The sequence below is a fragment of the Mauremys reevesii genome, linkage group 7, assembly GCF_016161935.1.
Source record: "Mauremys reevesii isolate NIE-2019 linkage group 7, ASM1616193v1, whole genome shotgun sequence".
Taxonomy (NCBI): Eukaryota; Metazoa; Chordata; order Testudines; family Geoemydidae; genus Mauremys; species Mauremys reevesii.
Window position 1 is genome coordinate 12368244 of NC_052629.1, and position 26156 is coordinate 12394399.

The 26156-nt window shown below is 41.9% G+C and overlaps 1 protein-coding gene across 5 annotated transcripts in view; it reads right to left on the reverse strand.

The window, feature by feature from the left end:
• Nucleotides 1–26156, reverse strand: part of ABLIM1 (actin binding LIM protein 1) — a 295428-nt gene that overhangs the window by 176637 nt on the left and 92635 nt on the right. Inside the window, exon 1 of one of the 5 annotated variants that reach the window (XM_039546131.1) lies at nucleotides 11501–11776. The exons of the other annotated variants lie outside the window; for them this stretch is intronic. Within the exon in view, the coding sequence (XP_039402065.1) occupies nucleotides 11501–11516 (16 nt within the window). The 5' untranslated portion in view covers nucleotides 11517–11776. Of the gene's footprint in view, nucleotides 1–11500; nucleotides 11777–26156 lie in introns of those variants that run through there. 5 annotated transcript variants of the gene reach the window in all.

A 26156-nucleotide genomic window follows, 5' to 3' on the forward strand; every position in this document is an offset into this window, starting at 1 on the left:
ACAAGGATAAAACTGGGGTTTACTGTAATTTTAAATATAGAGTAAAGCAAACAGAATAAACTGAAAAGACTCTGGTATTCATTACTATCAAAAGTAAAAAAAGGCTTACCTCAAATACACTAGTAATAGTAAAAAGTCAAGGGGGATAAATAATTTTACCAAAATATATTAGCCAAAAATTAAATACTGCTTGAATCTTAAAATATGGGAAAAGAGGTGTTAATTTTCAATCTGACCACCTTTTATGCCAACACCCATCCCCCACCCTCCTTTCTTCCCTCTTTTGTCTTGTAAGGCCTTTATGCTGCAAACACCACCACATGCAACAGCTTGTGGAATGAGGGTCTTAGGCCTCCGCCTGAAGAGACTTTTGCACATGCTAAATTTTAAGCATGTGAGTCCTTCCAGTGAAGTCAGTTACTTGATACCAGCACTCATTTGATCCCAGTTTAAACCCCATTATATAATGTATATGAAAATGTGTCATATGTGCCTGCAGTGACTCACGTAATTTGTTTGACAAATTCAATTCAATGGTGTTTTTGATAAATGATTTGCTTAAGATTAAGAAAATTAGGTATATTCAGTATAGGGGCGTTTTTTCATCGGGTCACACAGGGGTTACAAGCCAGATTCTGATCTCACTTATACTGGTGTGAATCTGAACTAGCTCTATTGAACATCCTAGCTTTAGTGGGGGATTGTCAAAACTATCTGAGTAGTGACCTAGAAATACAAGTTCCATTGACTTTCAGTGGGACAAGGCATTTAGCATTTATGATAATTCTACCTCTAAGTCTTATTGACATTAATACAGGTAGTTCCCCATGCTTTAAGATGCAAATACACTACTCAGTGTTAGATCTGCAGTGTAATATACTTATGCAATCTAGCATAATGTACAGCTTATGAAGACTATGGTCCAGATCCTGTGCTGGTATAAATTCAGATTTACACCAGCTGAGGATGTGGCTCCCTATTGAAAACTTTCTAGTTCACGGAGGCTGTATCTACACTACACTTGTGGCTGCATATAGCGTACATGTAGCTACACACTACACAGTGAAAAAGCACACTGCGGTGTGTAGCTACAGTGTCCGTGAAAGGCTCTGGCAGGGTGCGGCAGTGGAGAAAGGCTCAGCCTGCTGCCTCCCCCACTGCCGCAGCCTCTTCCATGGAGGGGAAATGCTCCAGCAGCAGGAAGTGTGGCAGAGTCTCTCTCTGCGGAGGGGAAGGGCTCCAGCAGCAGGGAGTTGGCAGCCTTTTTCTGCTGCCTCCCTGATGCTGGAGCCTTTCCCTCAGGCAGGGAAGGGATCCACAGTGAGGAGCTGCCCACTGCCAGAGCATTTCCCCACTGGGATATTTTATAAAGAGGAGAAAGGCTCCAGCAGTGGGACACTACATTGGTACATGTGTATTAGCTCCTCTTGCCTAAATTATGCCTCACCATCTACACTGCTGTTTACACCCGTGCCAGAGGGGCTATGTGGGTATGTACTCTATTCGCTGCTGAAAGGAACATGCAGTTGTAGACGTACCTTGAAATGATCTGATAGCCCTGAGCTTCATTTCGTTAATGATGCAATTCCACTGTTGTTGGCCACACATTCTTAGTTGTACGACAGATGCCTTAGGTGTCTCCTAAGAAAACATCTAACCTGGTGACCAAATTGTGCATTCTGCAGCGTGGCTTGTCTTGTAAATACAGAGACTTCAGACAATTACAGTGTTTAATACTTCACATGTTAGTCAATGCTGGAAAAAATGAGACTTTTCCATAAAACAGCTAGCAAACTAATGAACTACACAGTTAATGCATTATGTTCACATGTAGTGTCTGAAGCTGAATCAATGGAAAGCTAAAGGCAGTTTTTATTTTATTTTTTTAAAACCACTATCACTAATACAAAGGCACTGATCTTACTGAAAGAATGTTGCAAGCCAAGGCTTGCTTCGAAACAGATGATATCGACTCAAATGTTGACTAAACTGAGCCAATGTTTGAATGAAAAAAATCAACACAATTTCTAGTAGACTTGTTACAAGATAAACAGTTATTGAACCATAGGGCAGGAGCATAAACTGGATTCAGTGTGATGCTACGTCTCAACATTAGGACATGGTGGGACTTCGTAGTTTTCACTGAACTCTTTGTGACACAAACTGGGTGAAAAAGCTAGAATGTGAATCCAGACTGTGTAGTAGTAATGCAATAAAAGCCTGTCTTAGCACCCTTATATTCTCCTTTGTCTTCCTCTCAATAAACACAATTCTCTGCCTACAACTGACTTATAAAAAGACAGTATTTAGAGGCCATCAATCCCATTGTGGGAGGGATAGCTCAGTGGTTTGAGTACTGACCTACTAAACCCAGGGTTGAGAGTTCAATCCTTAAGGGGGCCACTTAGGGAACTGGGATAAAAATCTGTTTGGGGATTGGTCCTGCTTTGATTGAGGAGGGGGTTGACTAGATGACCACCTGAGGTCCCTTCCAACTCTGATATTCTAGGATTCATTCTTCAAGACCTTTATTTGTTAAAGCCAGGATACATACATGCCTCACAACTAACACCCTAGCAGCTAGCAAACAAAAAATGTCAGTCATGTAGATAGGTTCTGAGTATCACTAGATAAAAATCCTTTAAAAGTTTGCTACCCAGAAAGACCTACTCATCTAAATAAAAACGTTAGACAAAGCGATCAAAAAGTAAACAGCTCCAACCAACATCCTGACTGACAGTCACATAAACATCTAATGTCCATACATAAATATTATCCAAAGTGATGAATAAAAAGACAGACGGAGAAATTGTTCATTTGAAATCTTGAGTGGATACACAAAAGCAAGAATGTTGAAAGTGCGGATGTTAGCGGAAAATGCTATTGCTTTTCCTGAAAAGAATGAAAATTCTAACCTTCCAATGAAAGATGTGAGCACTCAGATGTAAAATAAAACATAAAAACAAGCCATGGCTTCTTAGCCACATCAACAATAACTCTATCCGCATTTAGTTTCTTGTCTTCAAAGGCAGCAAATTTAAATTACAGTTTAATCATTTAAATTTTTTTAAGCTTCCAAAATAGCTATGAAAGAATTTCAGAGATTGAAATGTACATAAAAAGGTACTTAAAAGGATGAAACAAAAAACTTTAAGCACGTGAGTACTGAAGTGAAATTTCTGAGGTGAACATTTCCTTAGCCCAATGGCCTTCCAGCTGTGTTACAAGACACGAACAATAATTCTTCCACTCTACTCCTTGCTGATAAAGCCTCAGCTGGAGTATTGTGTCCAGTTCTGGGCACCACATTTCAGGAAAGATGTTGACAAACTGGAGAAAATCCAGAAAAAAGAGCAACAAAACTTAAAGGTCTAGAAAACACAACCTGTGAAGAAAGATTGAAAAAAATTGTGTTTGTTTAGTCTGGAGAAGAGAAGACTGAGGGGGGCATAACCTTTTATGAACTTGAAAATTGTTACAAGGAGGAAAGAGAAAAATTCTTCTGGTTAACCTCTGAGAATAGGACAAGAAACAACGGGTTTAAATTGCAGCAAGGGAGGTTTAGCTTGAACATTAAGGTAGTTAAGCATTGGAATAAACTGTCGGGTGGAGGGTGGGAGGGGGACTCTCCAGCATTGGAGGTTTTTAAGAACAGGTTAGACAAACACCTGTCAGGGATGGTCTAGTTATTACATAGTCCTGTCTTGAGTGCAGGAGACTGGACTAGATGACCGAGTGAAATTTCTTCCAGTCCTATGATTCTATAACTAAAAAAAGACACCATAGAGTAATGTAACAACATATGCCCCCAAGGGGCTACTGCCCCTAACAGTCATCTCCTGTGCAAAACTGATGAGGACATACACTTACTCCACAGGCCCTTCCATATGAACAGCCCTTCCTGAAACACGGCTCTTTTGCGCATTTGCAAAGTAAAATATTATTTCTGCAATAAATATCACCAAACTCCAAAGAGCACATTCATTTTTAGTGAGGTGTTTTAAATACACAAATGCCAAGAAAATACTGATGACTGTGGAGAAAGCATTGGAAATGACCTTGTACAAAAGCGTGGCACGCCGGGGTAGGGCGGAGAAAATACACCAGCTTCTGCTTCTCTAATGCACAAATTGTGCTTTCATATCAACTTTTGTTTTATAGTTCTTCAGTAATAATAAATAAATAGTTAGAGCTCTAATGCTTTATCTATACTAGGAACATTTTTTAAAATTGGCATTATTTGTAATATAATGAACCCTATTTGAAGCAGGAGAGAGATTTGAACACTGGACCTGCAGAGCTAAGTGCAGAACCTGCTTCTGCTTGAGCTAATGGTGTAAGTCCCCTAGCTGGTATTAGTTACAAACAAAATAAACCTCTGTTGTGAACCAGGCTCTAGGTTCAGACAGCAACTCACAGAATCCCTAGAGTGGTTACTATAATATTAGTGATGCTGAACTGAAGCAAGCAGCACTGGGAACACCAACACAGCCAGCCAGTTTTCCGTGCTGTTTTCAGCACCATGGCAATTAGACCCTCACCCACTATTGTACAATGAAGATTTATATCCAGAAAAATAAGTTTAAAAAAAATGCATCTCATTTATAAATGGTTGGTGTTATATAGTTTGAGCTCAACTCCCTAGCCTTTTGCAAGTCACTTACTTCCCTGCCTTGCTTTTCCCCTTCTGTACAATGGGGACAGTAATATAGGATGTGAATCACTGGGATGGCGGGAGGAATCAACTGTTCCTGTTTATAGCCCTGTACGATTAGTGCCATACAAGTGCCACCTACTGTTTGTATCATCTCCATCAGTTACGCAAGGATACAGCTAACGTTCTGAATCTGTGTAACAGTGAGGGCAGGCAGTAGCAAAACATACAGCTACACAACAGGCCCACAGCAAAAATCACACACTTCCAATACAGGATAGCACTCAAGCATGTGCTTAATTTTAAGGCCCACTGAAGTCAATGAGACTTAAAGACATGCTGTTTTGAACAGAGATGGGCGTACGCATGTGCTTACCTCAACCAGACACAAAATAAGCAGGGGAGATTCCCAGGATCAATGAATGGGTAAGGACTAATCATACTTAACGGGATACCGACGTGGTCAGTGCAGTGTTTTACAGATAGAGAACAGCCTTTTTTATTAATTATAGCAAAGGGATTCTATATGGCTTGCTATTGACCTGTTCACTGCAATGCTCTCCTCCAGGGGAACTAAACGCAACCAGTGCCATTCAGTGTCATCCTACAGACCCTCCCTCTTCTGATTCCACTGATCCTAAAAACGACCGACTATCCTACACTTGGCAGATCTAAACATGGTCCTAAATAAGTTCTCTCATACCAGAGACCTTAGCTACCCTCAGGAAAGTATTTCTTAGCAGCAGTTTTATTTTGTTTTAATTACAGATTTTAAACAAAAAAAGAAATTCACCTTCTTGAAACTTTAAACTTTTAAGAAGTGCCAAGCCCTTCGTTTTTTTCAAATGTCATCTAAGAAATCCAACCAACGTGAGGAGAGGGCAGATTACTGTACCTGAACACATGAATGTAGGTGTCTCAAATTCAGTTACTGAAACCATTATGTCATCCCCTCCAGTTTAGTCCAAACACATACAACTCCAAATTTCTTGATGTAAATGGCTGTTTCCCTACATCTTTCCACAGCATCTGCTCAAGCTCCCTTTAACATGGAGCTGGCATGCGAGAGAACGCCTGGAATTCCGCTTCAGAAAACATGGGAATCCATCAAACATGTCAGGATTGTGCAAAGCCTGTTGCCTCATTCTCAAGATGGTAATATTCAACCTACAGTGTGAAATCAATCCTAGAAAAAAAAAGTTTAAGAAAACACAATGCTGTCCAGAGTTGAAATTTTAAATTGAATATTTTAAAATGATAAAGCCATAAGGGGGGTGGGGGGAAAGAGAGAGAGAGAGAGAGAGAGACAGAACAACCTTAATTCTTTTACTTTGCTTTTACCTGTTAAGGTATTACAGTGTTTGAAGTGATGTCTGTTATGTTAGGGTAGATAGTTGGTATTATAAGTGGTGGTGATATCTCTTTGCTCTCACACACACACAGTAATTCTCTGCCCCAAAGAAAATCTTATTAGACAAAACAGACAAAAAAGTGTTATCCTCCTCCTTTGGATATTATCCAGATGAGTCACTGAAGCCAGACACACACACTAAGGCCTGGTCTACACTAAGTTGGGGGGGGGCCCAACTAAGGTACGCAAGTTCAGCTACGCGAATAGCGTAGCTGAACTCAAACTACCTTAGTTCGAAGTATTCACCCGTCCAGACGCCGCGGGATCGAAGTCGGCAGCTCCCCCGTCGACTCCGCCACCGCCGTTCGCGGTGGAGGAGTTCCGGAGTCGACGGGACTGCGTTCGGAGTTCGCTATATCGCGTCTAGATTAGACGCGATATAGCGAACTCCGAGAAGTCGAACGCTAGCTGCCGACCCGGACGGTAAGTATAGACGTACCCTAAGCAACTTCCCCCAAGATCAGGAAATGTATCAAAGAGCCAGACACTGAATCCTCATCTCTCAATATTAGTATATGTGCTTAGCCACAAGACCACCTTTTCACATCTATTAGTTTCACATATTTATAAAGTGTGCCTATTGAGACCTGAATGAGCAGATCCAGCAATTTAAAAAACAAAACAAAAACCCACAGATTAAAACAGGCCTAAATCTGACAGTATAAATCACAAGTGGAAAAGAAAATATAGCTCCTCAAACCTCAACCAAATCGGGGTCTGCCAGATCAACCGGGGATGCAAGCTCCAGAGGCAAGAGACTACACTGAGACTGTCCACCCACCATCCTACAAAACATCCAAGTATTGAACTGTCAGTGACAACACCCTGGCTGGAATCAGCTGTTTGGGTGGAGAAAGAGGACCAAGCTCATCTCCCAGAGGCAGGTCCCATATCCATAACTCAAAACCAACATCTCTATTGTTATTGTGTTGAGTATATCTATTTAGCTTAACAAAGAGAAGGTTCAGGGGTGACTTGATTACAGTCTGTAAGTATCTACGTGGGAAGCAAATATTTAATAATGGTCTCTTCAATGCAGCAGAGAAAGGTAGAACATGGTCCAATTGATGGAAGCTGAAGGTAGACAAATTCAGACTGGAAAAAGGGTGTACATTTTTAACAGTGAGGGTAATTAACCACTGGAACAATTTACCCAGGATGGATTCTGCATCAGTGACAATTTTAAAATCAAGATTGGTTGTTTTCCTAAAAGATCTGCTCTGGGGATTATTTTGGGGAAGGTCTATGGCCTATGTTGCACAGGAGGTCATATAAGATGATAATCATTGTCTCTTCTGGCCTTATGAATTACACCTGGAAAGTCTCTGGAGCACAGGTATAAAATTTACTTGTAGAGTAGGAAGCTATTTGTATTATTTTTTCTTAATACCATATGCAACTCATTTTACTGTTTGATATTATATTGCCTGACTGCATGGAATTAAATTGAAGGAAGCTGATGGGGAAAAAACAGGAAACTATAACAAGGTAGAACCAGAGCGAATACCACGGTTCCTTGAGAAACAATGGGGGAGTTATTAATTGGGAAATGCTCCAGCCAGCATAGCAAAACTTATTCTTCCCAGATCAGGGCCTAGGAACAAAGGAACACTAAACCGTTAAAAACCCTGCCTAGATAGGAGGGGGAGGGAGGTGAGCAAGCAGCAGCAGATGGAGGTGTATTTCTGAGAGGCACACAGAGGATGCTGCAGGGACTGTCTCTCCCAGGACAGGAATAGGGATGACTGGGCTGAGTGGAACATACCCAAAACTTGCAAGGAAAGAATAAAATGTAGGCAAGACCTGATATATATAGGCATTTTGTTGTTTTATCCCTTCTCTGCTTGTTATCGAGTCATGGGTGAATAAATATTTTGTTTTGAAGAAGCTGTTTTTGAGTTACTGTAAATCAGTTGCTGGTCACAGGTACCTGGAGGAAAATGGGTAACAGGTACCAAACACAACTGGGCTTGTCTTCTTATCATGGTTGGTAAACTAGAGGGCTGCAGCCTGGGGACCCAGTCTAGGAGTGCTAGGCCCTCATGATTACACTCAGAGTGGTGAAGGTGTCAAAACCTGTCACCAGAGAGATGCACTCAAGAGGGACTAAATAGACAGGTTGTTCTGCAACATTGACCTTGCTCCATGCAAGGAAAACTGTTAAGTGACCAGGAAGATGCTTTCCATGCACAAGCTGAAGTTTGAGTGGCCTTCAAGAGTAATCTCATCTAAAGTGCTTCAGTTCTGGTACTGGCATAAATAACCGTAATGGGAGATTTGGATGGAAAAGAAGGCAGGACTGGGGACACAGTCAGCACCAAAGAAGTTTCTTGCCATGAACTTAATGTATACCAGTACTTGGCAACAACCACCTCAACCAACAGGGAACTGCATATTTCCCAGCAAGTTTTTACTAGACAAAGATGGCAAATTGCAAATGGAAATTTTATTAAAGTTTTGCTGAAATATATTGATTTTTTTTCTGTGATGCTTGGTAGGCCAGGACTCCCTGACGCCCTCCCGCCCCCAGCTTAAGGCATCCTAAGCCCTCCAGACACCCATGCCTACCATTCCACAGAGAGACCTCCTGCAGGACAAGCTGCAGAGATGGGCTCGAGGGTTAAAGTCTCCATCAAACTTCCATCTCCTCTTTCTCTTTAATCAAGCACTATCATTCCAGAGGAAAACTCTGGCCTGTCAAGGCATGGCTCCATTCCCCTGGGTCTGCCCCACATAACTTCCCATAGGGATCATAAGTTAAAATACCATTAGGGTCAACTCCTTCCTTCATCTTTTGGCACTTACCCTTCATGCCCCATTAAGACTGGGAGTTGTACTTGTGGATACTCCCTGAATCTGTTGGCCAAGACATCAAGACTCAGGGCAAGTCCTCAGCTGCCGTGAACTGGCATTGCTCTAATTGGAGCTAGGCCATTTTAACCAGCTGAGGATCTTGGCCTCAAGCTCAAAATACAGTCTCAAACCTCAACATCGTAGTACTTACTCTAGTCTTACAGGCCAGCTCCTAGCTAGAAAATACATTGCCAAACTGGATTCAAAACTAATACACTAGTTACACTCCTCAGTAGGGATGTTAAGTTGCAGTGTGACAGGTGGATATTCTGAAAAGCAAATACTGACTGAGAAGCATATGCAAGTTGTTTATCAGTCAGTGACTACTGTGAGGGCAAGTTGTTCTTGAATGAAATAGCGTAACAGTGTGTCAAGTACACCAGATCAAAGGAAGCAGACAGGTGCACATTCACAGGAACGAAAATGTAATGTCAGTCAATCTCAATTCCACCAGTGTCATTTGGTGACTGAAAAATAGTAGCCTGGACCCAATATTTTTCTATGCACGTATCTGAGCTGACCAGACACACACTGAAATCATTCTACACAATGAACATAATGAAGCATGCTAATTTGATATAAACCATTACTAACTGGTTTGCACTTCAGTGAATTGGGATTGCATTTTTCTAGCTGAAACCAGCTTCTCCAGTTCCTGGCCAGCATGTATATGAACCACCATGGGTTCCCAGGCATTAGACAGGCAGAATTTTAGGCATATTAAAGAGAGGACAACTCATGCAGAAGCTGGAAGAGAGGGTACCTCCTGCACTGCACTAGCATGTCATCTCACAATCAACACTACAGAGTGGCATTTGAATTAGCTCCCAAGTAGCTGCATCCTGATCCTGGATGAAGTGGGGGAAGGAGTTGTGGGAGTATCTGTCTGAAATAGTAAGGCAGAAAAATAATGAGGAAAAAAAATGTGGAAAGATACTAAGGGCTACTGACTGTTTGCAATCTGAAACAGTGAGGTATCAGTGGTAGCTGTTCATATGGACTCAGGAGAAAGCATTTAGCCCTCGTTTTGGTCTAAAACTCAAACTGAATGCATGTTAGGTATTTAAAAATAGCACTAACAGGATTGATAAATTCTAAAGTCTCTTTATTTCCCCCCCAAATAGACTATGGGACATTTTCAACATAATGCCCAACACTGCATTCTCCTATTATTCTCCACTTCTTTCATACAACTTTAAGGGTTGGTCATTTATACAGCACCTTCCAGGGCATCAAGTTGTATTTATGCAACCACAAAAGATGCAAACACATCTCGGTTGGAGAGTCCAGTTACCTGGGAATCAGTGGATGGAGACAGGAAATTTTAGCCATCAAAAGGGAAAGTTTTATGAACACCACCATACAGCACCTCAGTTTTTAAAAGTTTAATTTCAATCTCCATATATGATAATCTCCACAATACTTCATTTACCTCTGCTGGAAGGGGTGAAGGGCTGAGCTGACCCAAGTGGGATTTGACCACTATATCATCTGTGACTTACTAATGCTAGAGAGAGAGGCTGATAGTACCCACATAACATACCTCAAACCTGAGAAGCAGATAATACCAGTACTTGCGATTCCAGACTTGGGCTTCTCTTAAGCAGGGACTGTCAATGGACCAGAACTATGCCAGACTGTTCAGTGGTTTGGCCATGCCCATGACAGACCAGATCACTGAATTCATTTTATTTGTCACCTCAACCAGTTTTCAGCTAAGGTCTTAGAGGTAAACAAATCTACTGAATTAGCAGCCTAGTTTGACACATATATCCCTTTCCTACATTACATTATGCCCAGCCTGCTTTTTACCGAGATTTATAAGCAGAGAGAAATTACATAGATTCTCTTTGCGGTATGCAGAGATTGCCTTTAGGCCTTGTGTTACTGCCTATGAATCCACCTATTAAAATATTAAGTTTCAAAATTAGCTTCAATCCATGAGTCATATCTGAGTTTAGATTATATTTCATATCGTTGTAATGCAGACAGAGACAGCTCTGTGTTACTGAAATGAACGACTCCTTGGCCAACTCCCTGATTTCTCCTACTCCATGTCTGTCTTTTGCTTGAGCAGCAGCTTTAAGGGGTGATTTAAAGATAATTAAATTACAATTATCAGTTACAACATGCAGAGTCCAGACAATAACAAAAAAAACATCCTTTACAAAACAGCCCATTTCTATATAAAAACAAACTATGAGGACACTCTCCATGTCCAGAACTTGCTGGCTATGACGATATTCCATTTACAGTTTTAATGTAACTCATTTGGTGGCAAAAAGACTAGGAATTACATAAAACACAATAAAACAGTAGACAGAAAATGCAAGTCAGGTAACATTTACAAACAAGCATTTACCAAGAAAAAAAAAAACTTGAAATGAGGTGCACGCCAAACCCTACTGTAGGGGAAATAGATGTAAAAATACTTAATGCAGCTCACTGCAGTTATTGGCATGAGGATATAAAGGGGGGGGGGGGAGAAAAACAGCCAACAACAACAACAACTCCTCTAACTCTACACTGGAAGGTTTAAATCTTAGACGATCATGGCTGACATATCAATACACATAAATTACCTTTTTCTTTCACCATGGCAAATGTGTCCTCTTTGTAGCAGAGACAGCAAGGATTAACCGAAGTAATTTACACACACGCACTTTCTTTCCAGCAATGTTTGGCTGGGATGGGGGGAGGAGGGCAGGAGGCAGCTTATTCCAGAGGCATCTTTTCCTTGGTCAGATTTTCCACAAAATCCGATAGTCTGATTGCTTGCCACTGTCTCTTCTTGTGCCTCCTATCGCCTCACTCTCTCCCTCTCTGTCCCTTTTCCTGTTACTAGTGTCAGTTCATTCCGTGCGTGTGGACTCTGCCCCTTGTGCTGAAACAACCTGCTGCAGCTGCTGCGTAACAAACAAAATTCCACCGTCCCTAATCTCTAATCACTGACACCACCTTCCACTTCTCCTTGCCAAGCAGCATAGCACTGGTAACACAGTTATCCCCCAAGTGACAGAGAACAGATTGCAAGTGAGGAGCACTGAGGAATGCCTGGGGAACTGTTTAAATTGCAAAATTGATATTCACCAGCTTATTTTTCATTTGAACCAAACTGAGCCTGACTAGAACCCAAGATGAATTCAAGACAAGTGCTGATTATTTATATTTTAGTGTCTAGGAGCCCTAGTGATGGACCAGGACCCCTCTGTGCTAGGTACTGTATAAACAGATTTTAAAAAGTCATAAAGATCTTAAAATCTATATACAAGAACAGAGACAACAGATGGACACCGACAGATAGGAAAGTACAAAGAAACAATAAAACAATGTTGGTCAGCATGACAGGCGTGGTCTCAGCATACCAACAGCTTAACTGTTGGCAAGTTTTTGGTAGGCATCACAGCAAAGGAAGTTTTAAGGATAGTTTTGAAAGAGGATAATGCGTTCATTCTCTGAATTCTGGAGACCTCCTCCTAAGTGTATGAGGAAGCACAAAGGTGACTGGAAATTTAACAATTGGGCAACCGCAGCAGAGCCGACTTTCTTTGACAGAGCCCTATTTACATCTTAAAACAGATATAAGATGTTAATATCCAGAAAGCAAACGGGCTCTGCGACGTTCTCCTAATATCTTTCCACCACAGCACACGATGAAATAGTTAAATGAGACTGTGCACATTGGGCATCTCTCGGAAGGATGCTGTTAAAAAAAAACAAACCCTGAGAGTTTGCTCAAGAGGGCAACTAGGTTTGGGAGCAAAAGGTCAAAATATTCATTAAGTGAAATTTCTTGGCGTGGGTCTGGGACACTCATCTGCTTTGGAGGTACAATATGTATAAGCTCCAAATCCTTTTATTCCCACCTTTAAAAAAAAAAGGTTCATAAGTGCTCAAAAAACTGATGTCTTGAACAATGAGGCTACCGGTAAATTTCTCCAACACACACACCCACCCACCCACTTCTGTCCATTCAATATAGCACTGCTGAGTCCTGACATGCAACTGGTCTGGTTTTCCAGTGTTCAGTCTCCGAAGCACCAGTTTCCCAGCACTAACCGAGAAGTGGTTTTAGGATGGTCATTAAGTTGATGTACTAAAGTAATAAAGCACTTAGTGTTGCCAAGCCTGTTACAATTTCATAGAAATTCTGATGATATTTGTTGTTTTCCATTGAAGCCCCAGCTTCTGGAGTCATGTTATTAGGCTTAGATGTGAGTAATAAAGGTAATAATAGGAGATATACCAATGTCCTAGAACTGGAAGGGACCTCAAAAGGTCATCAAGTCCAGCCCCCTGCCTTCACTAGCAGGACCAATTTTTGCCCCAGATCCCTAAGTGGCCCCTCAAGGATTGAACTCACAACCCTGGGTTTAACAGGCCAATGCTCAAACCACTGAGCTATCCCTCCCCCTCCATATGAGAGGCTTAGACTTTATTTAAAAAAAAAAAAGTGTAAGTTTCCAGCCCTTGAGGTTTTGAAGAAAAGCTTTAAAGTGTCTGCTACTTTGTGCTTGTACAGCAGCTCCTAGAATAATGGGGCTCCATTCTTGGCTGGCCCTTAATCATATTTATTATATAATGCTAACAATTAAAAAAAAAACCAATGCCTAGTGGCTCAAAAACCAGAAGACAAATATAAAATAAACTTTTAAAATCTCATTTTTTAAGCCAATCTCCACCCCCTCCCCTCAACCCCAGGGTGGTGGTGGTGGGGAAAAAAAAAAAACATGGATTTGTGAACAATTGCGATTGGCAATACTGTACTTATATACATTTTCCTTCTCCAAAGGGCTTTATTCATAATGCTTTGCAGTAATCTACAAAATCACTTTACAAACCTTAACTAACCCTTACCATGCCCCTTTTGGGCAGGTACCTTTTCTCACCCATTATTTTACAAATGGGAAAGAAAAAGAGGAAGATGAGGCTGAGCTCAAAGGGGAAGTCAATGGATGACCTGGGTTCATAACCTCAGGTATTCCTGGTTTCCAGTAACAAAGTCAGTTAAACCACACTTCCAGGTTCGCAGAGCTGAAGTTGGATTGTAATTCAGGCCACAACAAGGGAATCCCTTCCCAAAACCCTTTACTTCAGGAGAAAAAAATTAATGTACAGAATCAATATGCAGGCGCCCTTCTGATAGAGCAGCAGATGGATGATGCATCTTGGAGAATCAGAACATACAGCCTGTGATAGATTTTATTTACTGCAAATATTTCAAAGTGTTTTGTATATATACCACCCGGTACAGAAAGAAATTAAATAAGCCAGCCTCTTTCAGCTCTGATGTGGTTCAACTAAGTTTTTATTTAAATTAAATAAAAAAAATTAAAAAACCCAAACACATGTAGGGAAATGCATGGGGAAAAATGCCTATTGCCGAATGCATCTAGGCTGGACTTCTATTGTTAGCTCTCTCCTGTGCAGCAGGGACACAGCCCAAGCAGTTTGGCATTCTTGCTTCTATGACTCAGTGTGTTACTAATAATAGCATTGGCAGCTCACTTGGTGAAGATGGGCTAAACCCCTTCAGCCCCTACACATTGTGCACCATGTCACATTTCTGACAGAGAGCAATTAGGGCTGCAATTCAACCTAGCTTTGTTCTTAAAAAAAAAAAAGAAAAAGAAAAAACCACCCCCCCACACACACACCATATTTTGTAAACAGCTAGTCAGAGAGGGTCTTGAAAGCAGGGGTGCTGGAACAATTTTTTATAGTGGGGATGCCGAGAACCACTGAACCAAACTGTTAACCCCGTATATAATGCAAACCACTTCAAGCACCCGCAGTTCCAGCACCTATGCTTGAAAGTGGCAGGTCTGACCTTCATTCATAAATACTAGCTCTGCAATGCTACATAATGCCAGAAGGCACTACACACATGGCTACGATTAACCCTTTGCTGTGATCTTTAGACACTCTCTGAAGGTTTGCATCAACAATTATCATTCATTTTCCACTTTAGCAGCTGCTGACATGTCAGCTAACCGCTGGTATCTGGACTTTTTGTTCTCCGAGTCCATTACCCTCATTTCTCACATGTGCTAGAGATTAGCACTGCTGTATTTCATCTCACCCATGGCTGCAAGGAAGGATTTTCCCCACCCCCATCAGCCAGCCAGAGAAAACTGCAATGTTAGCCTTTAACATGCACGTAAAAATAGCTTTAAAACATACACTGTAGTAAATTACACTGGAGAGGTCAGGAGCCAAGTAATTTACTCCTGAGTGAAAGAATATAATATCAGTTGCTGGTACTATAAATAAAGTCAAATGCATTACACTTTTATGCATGAGTGGTTTTTGTTTTTAACCTCATTGTTTAAATTCTTAAGCTACAATGGGACCTCTGCCAACCTTTCAGAATCTATTCAAAAACCTCACCAACTGGAGAACAAGGACGAGTAACTAGCAACTCTGGAGACACACACAAATACAAAACATTCAGCCAAAAATGTGATTTTTAAATTACTGTTGTCCCTTTAAAAAGAGATACTTGTTGCAAGGAATCCAGACTGTTTGTATATTAGTGGATTCAAAGGACCATGCATTGACACAAAACAGTACATTCAAAAAGAAAAAAAATAAATAAATAGGTTAACCAGGATCTTAAATTGTTATTCTCACTTGAAGAGTTGGCTTTCAAAGCCTTTATCTTGCTCTCATTCCCTACAGATGAGGCAATGGTTTATAAATACCAGTGCATGATTTTTCTATGATTTCCTCCAAAACTGACTTGTAGCGCTTGTCCACTGAATGACGAGCCAGTAATCAGAAACTGGTGAGGGGGGGAGAGGGAAAGACTATTTTGTTACATACAGTAACATCCAAAACACCTAACCTAATTGAACATGCATCTCCGTTTGGTTCAAAGCCAGGCAGACACAGTTTTGACAACAAACCCTGCTGCAGATATCCACAGAGAAACCATTATATGGCACAAGTCAATTAAGAGCCAATACTGCTATGAACACTTGTCTTTGGCAAATGCCTCCTTTCGCTAAACAAAATCCTCCATGCTCTTACATGGAAGGTGACCCACTGTGTTATTGTCCTAGCTTAACTGTGCCCGCCAGGAGGAAAAAAAAATTAAGGTCAATGGGGGTATCATGAAACTGCTCCACAGCACTTGCAATGGTCCAGTGCCATGAGAAGGCAGCACATCAGTCTCTAGTTTCAACATTCTTGAGCTTTGCTAACCAGCATTTTCTGGTTCCAGTTCCTCATGAGCACATCCCACACTGCCAGTTTACTCCTATCTAACCACATCTGCAACATAGAGGACGGAGTGTTGCTTGGCTGATACAAGCGCAATCCGGAGTTCTCACCACAGGCACAGACACTGACTTGAATAGAGTCATTTTAGACTTCAGTGGACTTTCTCCAGGCTTACCCCAGTTTAATGCAGAGTAGAATTTGGCCTTTTGCCTGATGGGAAGCTGCTGACTATTTGATTAGCTGGCCCATCACTTCTCAGGAAAGACACAATTTATTTAGTCCACAGCAGAATAGAGTAATGCAAAGTTTGCATCAGTCAGTAAATTGTCAGGGAATAGAGCCAATTTCTTCAGTCTTCCTAGGGCTTGCAAGTTCACAAGAGACATGGTTCCATTACAGCATTAACCCTTACTCGGTAAATACCTCAGAGACAGTTTTGCAATCTAGAGAGAGCCTTAAGATCATCTAGCCTATTGCCCTATTGTGTTATGACTGATCCTTATTATATATTTCAACTGGGGTGACAAAATTTTCATTGTTCTAAGTGATGAAGTTGCATCTCTTCCCTTGGGAGGTTAACAAGAATACCCGCAAATGGCTGGATTTGACCCATCCTGCAGATGTGCCTCTGACATACTCTCTCTCTCTCTCTAACCAATATCTCCACTCCAAAATAAACAACCCACCCCATGTGCCTCTTTATTAAAGAAGTTCCACAAGTGATTTTAATATAGCATTATGGCTGATAAGTCACCACCAAACACCACCACCACCCCCCAACCAACCATGTGTAAATGCAATAACATCTACAGACTCCAAATGAGATCAGGGCCCTGTTGAACTAGAAGCTGTAAACACGCATACTCTACACAATACCTCCCCCAAAGACCTAACAGTCTAAATAGGCAAGGCAAAGGGTGGAAGGGGAAACAGAGGCACAGAGAAGTGATGTGACTTGCTCAAGGTCACACGCATGTCAGTAGTAGAGCCAGGACTAGGACCCATACCTCCAGACTTCCAATCCCCTATGCACTAGGCCACACCATCTCTCGATGGAAAGAGAAATGTGTGCTTCCTGCAGCAGTGCAAATAAGCCACAGTGCACATACACCTCAGTCAAAACAAGTCTTTGATAAGCGTAGTTAAGTTTGAGCATATTACACACACACAGACACACTTTGTCCATGAAAAGCATTATGACCCAGTCTTGCTGAAAGGTGACAATAGTATTTCAAGTGTTTAACAGGGCAAGCTTAGTCCTATTTTAAGGACAAATCAGAACCTGCTTTTAACTCCCTATGGAACCATGAATGGCTCCATCCATAATATCAGTAACATAAGAGTCAAAAATCCTTCCAAGAACACTGTAGTTTAAAACAAACAAACAAAAAAAGCACAAAACACCCAACCTTCAAAAATCCAGGAAATTCACAATAAAGGTTAGATATATGGGGAAAACCACTGCTTGAAAGTACAGAGATTCAGAGTTAAGGAAGCAAGATTACCTTAGTTTTACCTCCCCGACCCTGCCCCCTCCCCCGCACATGCCCTCACCTCACAGGCAGTAGGAGACCGATGGGATTCCTGCCCCCACCCCAGGAAGTTTAGGATGCTTTGAGCACCAACTGTCCTATCCCTCTTCTCTCCCAGAAGCAAGAGGCGGCTTTGTCTGGCCCAGACTAGCTAAATGGGACCATCAGGTACCTGACAAGACCAGCTAACTCTAGTCAGGGGGTTGATAACCATGTTTAGGCTCTTCTGGACCTGCCACTCCTACTAAGGCTCTTATAAGCAGAAGGAGTGGCTGCCAGGGGCACCGAGAGACCCTACTAAGGCTTGTGGAGATAAAGGTGCACCAACAAGCCTATTTATACTAGTAGGAGGTGGGGTAAAACTCGAGTCTCAAGATCTGCTGCCTCCCTTACTCCCTTTCACCTGCTCGCCCTGCAATCTCTTCACCATGCCAGCCGAACAGTGCCATCAGAGGACTCTCTCTCTCTCCACATCTTAATGCAGCTCTACATTTAGGTTAAAAAACCCTACAATATCTGAACCGTTTTTGGCCAGCCCAGTGATCTTCATCTCATGCTGGAGACCGGGGTGTGACTGACAGTCCTGATATATTACCCTCTAAGGGTAATTACTCCTCAGTGTCATTTAGAAGTAACCATATTTGATTAGGGAAAGGCATCCAGTTTCATCCAGTTCTCCTTGTTCAGAGGAGAGGAGATGTGATGTGGATGGAAAACAGAGGGGGATACACAGGGCTCTGATGGGGACACAATGAACCTGGGCAGGTGAAGAAGAGCAGGAACAAAATGAATCTCAATCAGAAAGATTTACAGTGAGCATCCTAATTTCAGAAGGAATCCTGAAAGTTTAATGAGATATTTTAAAGGATTTGGCAACCTCCACAGTCTTTAGTAATACAAGGAGACATCTGAGGAACAAAGAAAGGTAACTTGCCACATTTAAAAACATGCTTCACTTAGTAATAATGTACTGTACTTCATTCTACCTGCCCAGACTAACTATATTAGTCACAGATATTCCCATGGGAATATCACTGCAAACCCTCATCTTTAAACATGAGCTGTAACAGCCATGGACATTTCCAATAAAACTCCTCTCTTGGGCTGAGGGGAAGAGGATGCTGAAGGGAGTTAACTCATCCAAAATAAAATGAGCTCCTGGTATGAACTGAACCTGCCCTTCCAACAGCTCTTGTTTGGGAACCCGGGAAGGGAATCAAAACAGATATAACAAAGCCAATTCTAAGACAGCTGGCTCTTTCCTAGTAAACATAACCTTTAAATAAGACAACTTCATTTAAAATTCTCTTTTTTGGAGACAATGGTAATTTGAGTTTTGTTTCTGTACATGTTTTTTAAAAGTTGTCAATAGATTCTCCTTAAAACTTACTACACTCATTTGGTCAAACATCATGAGCAAAATTCATACGTACTGCAACTCCACTGATGCCAATGGTTTAACAAGGCTGAATTTGACCCCTCATCTACGCCTACAGGGGGCTTGAACAAAACCCCAGCTCTGCAACACCCCAGGTTTGGTGGTACTCAGAAATCTGGATATGGATCCACATGACCACATCATCAGATATGATTGAGTTGAATGGAGAGACTTGAAATGCAGAGACCTAAGAGATTAAAGGTGCAGCAGTCAAGGAGACACAGAATTAAGTACTGGCAAGAGGTGAGGATGAAAGGGTGGATTTTAATGGCGTAGATGAAACAGGGACAGCTCTTCTACTTAGGTACTTATATGGCTCACTTCACCATAGCATCTGGGTATCTTCATTTACATCCACCACAATAATATTCACGCCACCCACATACTTATAGCTGCAGAGGAGGTAAAAATACAACTTGAATTATTTCTCTCTACTCAAAGCTGATTTGGCTAATCTTGCTCATCAGCATCTAGTAATAGAAGGAACAGCCATGCTGCTGCTCTCAGTTATTAGATAAAACAGCCAAGAAAGAATTTAGATGGAGACATGGAGGGGAACCATGCAGTGCTAATGGGGATTAAAGTTAAATCAAAGTGTTACTAAACAAAAGAGTCTGAATTGAACCCTTACGCAAATGCACGAATCCAGGAAGGTTAGATCCAGGTGAAAGGTTTGGATACAGAAATGCAGTGTAAACAATGTTGAAGTTGTATCGAAATACACTGCACCTAATAGAAAATGAAGAATTGGTTCCAGGAAACAGCCACAGGAGCGCTAAATTTATTCCTAATATGACAGTGCACCTTTAAAGAAGTCTCACTGCACTGGTTTTTAGATCCAGGATTCTAACATACACTTGAGTCAGATCCTCGCTTTGCGTTCGGGCAACACACAAGCCTGTTTTGAAACTGAGTGTGTTCTCACGAGGCCCAGGCCAGATTTTTCCCCAGTGTAATACTGCTGAGGTCATCTGAGTTATACCAAAGACGACCTCTGCCCTCTGATTTAATCCTGCCGTGATTTATAATAAATAAATCAGGGCTGCAGTTTAAAAAAAAACCCTCACAGGAAAAATGATGAAATTAAACAAATACATCTTTGAATCACAGTCACCTTTGAAATCTAAATAGCAACAGTGTTAAACTTTCAACTATTATCAAGCCAAAGGACCGTCTGTAGACAAAACAGTTTCTCTATTAGAAATAGAGAGTACTTTCTATCAGTAAGTATTGCTTGTGTGCAAGTCCTAGCTACCTAAAAGCTGAGGGCAATACTGAGGCATTCTGCATGGGGTGGGGAGGTTGTTTAAATACACTGCACCTAATAGAAAATGAAGAATTGGTTCCAGGAAACAGCCACAGGAGCGCTAAATTTATTCCTAATATGTCAGTGCACCTTTAAAGAAGTCTCACTGCACTGGTTTTTAGATCCAGGATTCTAACATACACTTGAGTCAGATCCTCGCTTTGCGTTCAGGCAACACACAAGCCTGTTTTGAAACTGAGTGTGTTCTCACAAGGCCCAGGCCAGATTTTTCCCCAGTGTAATACTGCTGAGGTCATCTGAGTTATACCAAAGACGACCTCTGCCCTCTGATTTAATCCTGCCGTGATTTATAATAAATAAGTCAGGGCTGCAGTTTAAAAAAAAAAACCCTCACAGGAAAAATGATGAAATTAAACAAATACAGCTTTGAATCACAGTCACCTTTGAAATCTAAATAGCAACAGTGTTAAACTTTCAACTATTATCAAGCCAAAGGACCGTCTGTAGACAAAACAGTTTCTCTATTAGAAATAGAGAGTACTTTCTACCAATAAGTATTGCTTGTGTGCAAGTCCTAGCTACCTAAAAGCTGAGGGCAATACTGAGGCATTCTGCATGGGGTGGGGAGGTTGTTTTCATTAGAAGATGCAGGATTCTAAGTGTTAATATAGGGGCTTCACCATGCATGGCCCTTCATTCTGAAGCACTATTCTGACTGTGCAACAGCACTGTAAGGGACCCAGCAATCAGTTTCCAGAGATGCTGAGAGGTAGGGGGAGGAGACCAAGAAAGAGAAAAGTTGGGGTGCGTTGTACATCTTTCCAGGGAGTGAGTGTAACCACTGTGGCTCACTTAGCCTAGGTCCGCACAAGGTACAAGAGTCTTCACAAAAATACTGCACATCAATCTAGGAAAAATAGGGAAGAGTATTGTATCCACTTGAACATTAGAGAGGAATTGTAGGGTGAAAGAATACAATTCCCTAAACTGGAACTGGGTCAGGTCATCAGGTCACCAGGGCTAACTCCCTCCTTCCCTCCCCCCCACCTCTTGCTAAAAGCAAGCAGGACCTCTTTTTTCCATCTGATCTAAAGTCTCCAGCAGCACTGCACCCCATAGCATCACTTCTTCAATGCTGGCACAGAGGGAAGGCGCCACCTACTGAATGAACAAAACTAGCTGATCCCAGCACAGACCAGGCTCAGTCCTGCTTAGCTTTCTGAAACCTGAGAAGTAGGGTGACCAGACAGCAAGTGTAAAGAACTGGGACAGTGGGTGGGGGTAATAGGTGCCTATATAAGAAGAAGCCCCCAAAATCAGGACTGTCCCTATAAAATCAGGACATCTGGTCACCCTACTGACAAGTGCTATGGCTTCAGGTCATGGGAAGAACATGCACCTATCTCTGATGAAAAGCTCCAATGGTCTATACACCTCTAGAACAAGGCTGAGCAGCCAGGACAAAAACAGTCCAGAAGAGACTTGAGCATTTCTCTGTCTTCCTTCCTCCTTTCTGATCACTGCAGCTGCTGCTATCAGAGGCTATGATCTTCCAGGGGATTTTTGAGCTTCTCTCAGACACAAGCCTGGGACACAAAACCCAATCCCATCATTTGTCTGCCAAGTCTCTGCCAGGGACAAACAACAAGGAGATCACATCCCCCCGTTTGCTTGCTATGCCACAGCAAGAAAAATCTGTGTGTGTGGAAAGCAAATAAAGGTAGGCACAGATTCAAATCAGATGTTCTGTTCTGACTACAGGAGGCCAGTTATTCTCAAGGATAGTCCCTTATACTCCACCCAACCTCACACTGTGATTACCCTTTCAGATCCCCTCAGCCCCCCTACAGAACAGATCCTCTCTGATCCCCTCATTTTACTCTAATCCTCTCTTGGATCCCTTCAATCCCTACCCACTGCTACTCTTCGTCCTCCCCCCCAATTGTCATTTTCCTCATTGCCCCACTTACTGTTCCTCTTCTTGGTAAGCTTTTCCGCACCACTCCAATCCTCTCAGCTCCCTACTGTGCTATTTTCAGCCTCCTGGGATTCCTCCCTTCTGATCCTCCTGTAGCTTCCTTCTGTCTCCCGGTCTGTCCACCTCATCCAAAACAGGCACTGATACTAGCATGCACATTTTCAAACTAAAACTATTCTGCTTTAGTATAGCAAGTCCCTAAGACTGCCTGGGCCAAATCATCCAAACAGCCTCAACTCACTTCCAGTTTCTTCCCAGGCCTGTCACTTGTGTAAGGATAGAATCTGCATGTTCATGATGCCCCTTTGCATCTGAGCTGCACTCAGTCAGCACGCACAAAAGAGGCTTGACCATGAAAGTGTGATCCCAGCTGTGCACAAGTGACAGCGAGCACGGCAGTGCACATACAAGCGATTGTGCATGTCTCAGAGTCTGATCTGATGGATTCCCACAACAGTTCCAGGCCCCTTTCAACTTTAGGGTTCTGCTGCCCTGTTGCCATCTTCTCTGGGATCCTGCTGGCCCTGAACCACATTGCCCCATGGATTCCTCTCATGTTGTTTTACATCTTGCTCTTATTTCACAAGCTCCCCAGGATCACACCGGTTAGATCCTGGCTTCCCAGGACTCTCATTCTCTCCCTTTAGATTCCCAAGTCTACCACAGATTTTCTCACACTTGCCACATGCTCATCTCCCCATCCCCCACAACTCTGTGTGTTACATTTCAGCACATTGCAACTGACACCAGAACAAAGCCTTGAAAAGCCAACTGAGCTTGAACTGGTGATGTCAGCAGGAAAATAACTGCTTGTTTTCAGTAAAGGCTCGATCCTCTACAACAGCATCATTCTTGGGAAGCTAACCATGCCGACTGTGTTAAACGAGGACGAGTTACAACAAGGAAATTATGGTGGGACTGGACAAGCCATGACCCAAGGTGCCATTAACCTAACAGAAGAGAGGAACAGTGCTATGAAAGTGAGGGGGGGGGGAAGGGGAGTAGGCTTTTGCAACATTCATGTGAAGCTTTAATCAACTCTTAGTAACAACAAAGACTGTGAAACTGAGAAGACAGTACAACTGACTTCATTCGGTACCAAGACTGCAGTGTCTGTACTGTATCCCAGGCTCTCACTAACCAAACAGGCTCTATAGGAAAATTAAGTCCATATTTGCTGATTTTAATAAAGCCAAATGAAACGCATTTCCTGACTGACAGAGGATTGAAGTCTCCAGGCCTGTCCTGGTACGATACAATTACAGAACAAGAGCATATTTCACATTTCCCCATCCAGATTTTCGAAACCCTTTGGGTGAAGAGAAAATAGTTGAGTCTCCTAGACCTGAGAATGCGAAGAAGGATCTCTCTGCTTCAGAGGCAGTCAACCAAAACAGACACTTCCACTAGGAAACAGCCCAAGTCCTTCCACCTCATTTCACACACAGACCATTTGATAGCCAGGAAGAAACAGCTTTTGGTCACTACCAACACGGGCTTGATTTCAGCTGGTTGTTTAGAGGGGAAAAAGCACCAAACTCTATTACTGATCTCCTGATCCATCCAGTCCTCCACATACCAGGTGACCACATCCCACCAAAACACCAACAGAAATGAGCATGACCAAGCCACAAAGCAGGAAACCTGTTGTATTAATTTTGGTGAAATAAACGAGCCAAAGGCATTAACAAATCCAGTCACTATCCAACATTAAACAGTGCTACAACAAGGCCCAGAATTTAGAATACAGAGACCTCGGCCTGCTTAGTGACATGGCAAACACCCCATTAAAATCATTTCAACCTTTTATAAACTATAAAGAAAAGGAAAACAGTTAAAGCATTTGACAAAGTATTAAATAAAGCTTGCATTTCAACAACATCCCCTGTTCTCTTTTCCTTTAACTGGAGAGAGTTTTTAGAAGGAAAAAGCTGGTGGGCGGAATAGCCCATCCCTTCATTATTTTATCCACCAATTAGGCCTAGTTTATGACACTAGTTCTGGTTCACTGATTTGTTTCCACATTTTTCTTGTCTACCAGCATGATTGTAACACAGTCCTTAAATTATAATCAGTAGGCCTTGTTTGAACTAAGTCTTTCTGTCTCTCCATTTCATACCTTTTCCCACCCACATTTGCTATTATAGATTGTGATCTCTTATGAATTATCACACACTTTTTACAATGGAACTCACTATTAGAGTAAATTTATCAAAACCAATCCAGTGTGTCATCTAATAGGAGCCTACATGGCATTGTCCTGTTATCTAATCTATTCCATCAAAAGTGTGTTTTCTAATTATCTCCCTAGGTTAACTCAAGACTTCATCATGCAGAGAGTGAGAGCATGTCAAGAGTTAACTTCCAATTTGTATGAGACTTGAGCACCTTTTCCTCAACAAATATCTCTGCCCTTGTCCTTCTGAATGTCTGAGAAACAGACCTGTTGCGATGAATTTCATTCCATTGGTGTGAATGGACTGTGCAATATTTCACATAAATCGAAGTATCTTGGACAGGATAATTTCCAAGTTGTAAAGTCAAGCAGTAGCCTAGACACAAAGTGACTCCCAGCCAAGCAGTTAAACTGTTAAATCTTGTAGCATTGAACTTGAGGCACTGTAATCCCAAACCAGGCACATGGGCTAAGAACAGGCCTCATCCCCTTTCTGCCTTTTAAGTCTCTTGCAGCTTTAAGAGTCATGACAGCAAGTATTGCACAGTTTCTAATATCCATTTCACCATCTCTGTTCTAACTGGCCGAGATGCTGATCTCAGTTACACCACCGAGACTTAACTAACCTCAAGGAACCTGATATTTTACCACACTGCATCTCACATGGTCACTTACACTAGTGCAAAGTGGGTGTGAAATGGTACCACAGCAAAATGGTTGCACTTTGCACTCACTTTGCAATGGTGGAAATGACTGTGAAAGGTATAAAGCTGCAGAGACTCAGACCAAATGGATTTATGCAGGACCTACACTGTGTAATAGATTTCAGCATCTGGCCCATTGTTTTTGGGCTTCCCAACACTGGGGATTTCAGCCATCAGTAGCCAGATCACTGGGATAACTGCACTAATGCTAACTCCTCATGTAGCACTACAAGTCATAAGTGAAACTGAAAAACTGCACTGGTGCAGAGGTGACTTACAGCAGCTTTTCCTGTCTAGGTTAGGGATTCACACCAGTCTAGCTACTCTGTTGCTGCTGGACACTAACGGCTGAAACTTGGGCAAATCCCCAGTGAGATAGGGCCTGCTCGATTACCTATACATGCTTAGGTGCTTGTCTGCACTTTCCAAGACAAAGGAGTAATTTGGCAAAGTGCTATCTTTGCAGTTTCTACAAAGATCCATCATGTAATCCATTAAAACGTTTATTTGATTAAACGTCCTATTATAAATTCTGACTTAAAAAGAAACTTGACTGTTTCAAAAAGTGGCCTCCAAAAATAACCACCATGCACTATTGAGCAGTTAGCCTCTGCCCTGCCTTTACAGCTCTTATCCAGTTCACACATTTTGCCTCGTTCTTTAGCGAAGATATAAGTCTTCATTAAAAAGTAAGTATTAAAAAACAGCAGTTACCCAGAATGCAATGACTATCCAGAAGGACACATAGGTTTCTGCCATCCTTACTTTTCCATCAGAAGGTTAGTTAAGGCCACAGTTAAATGGCATAAAACTATGCTGCACCTTTGCAGTACAGAGTATTACGTAGCAGAGAGGGAATACATTTTAAAGCAATTTCTTTCCCCACCTTGCAAAGGTAAAAGCACTGCCACCACAAACA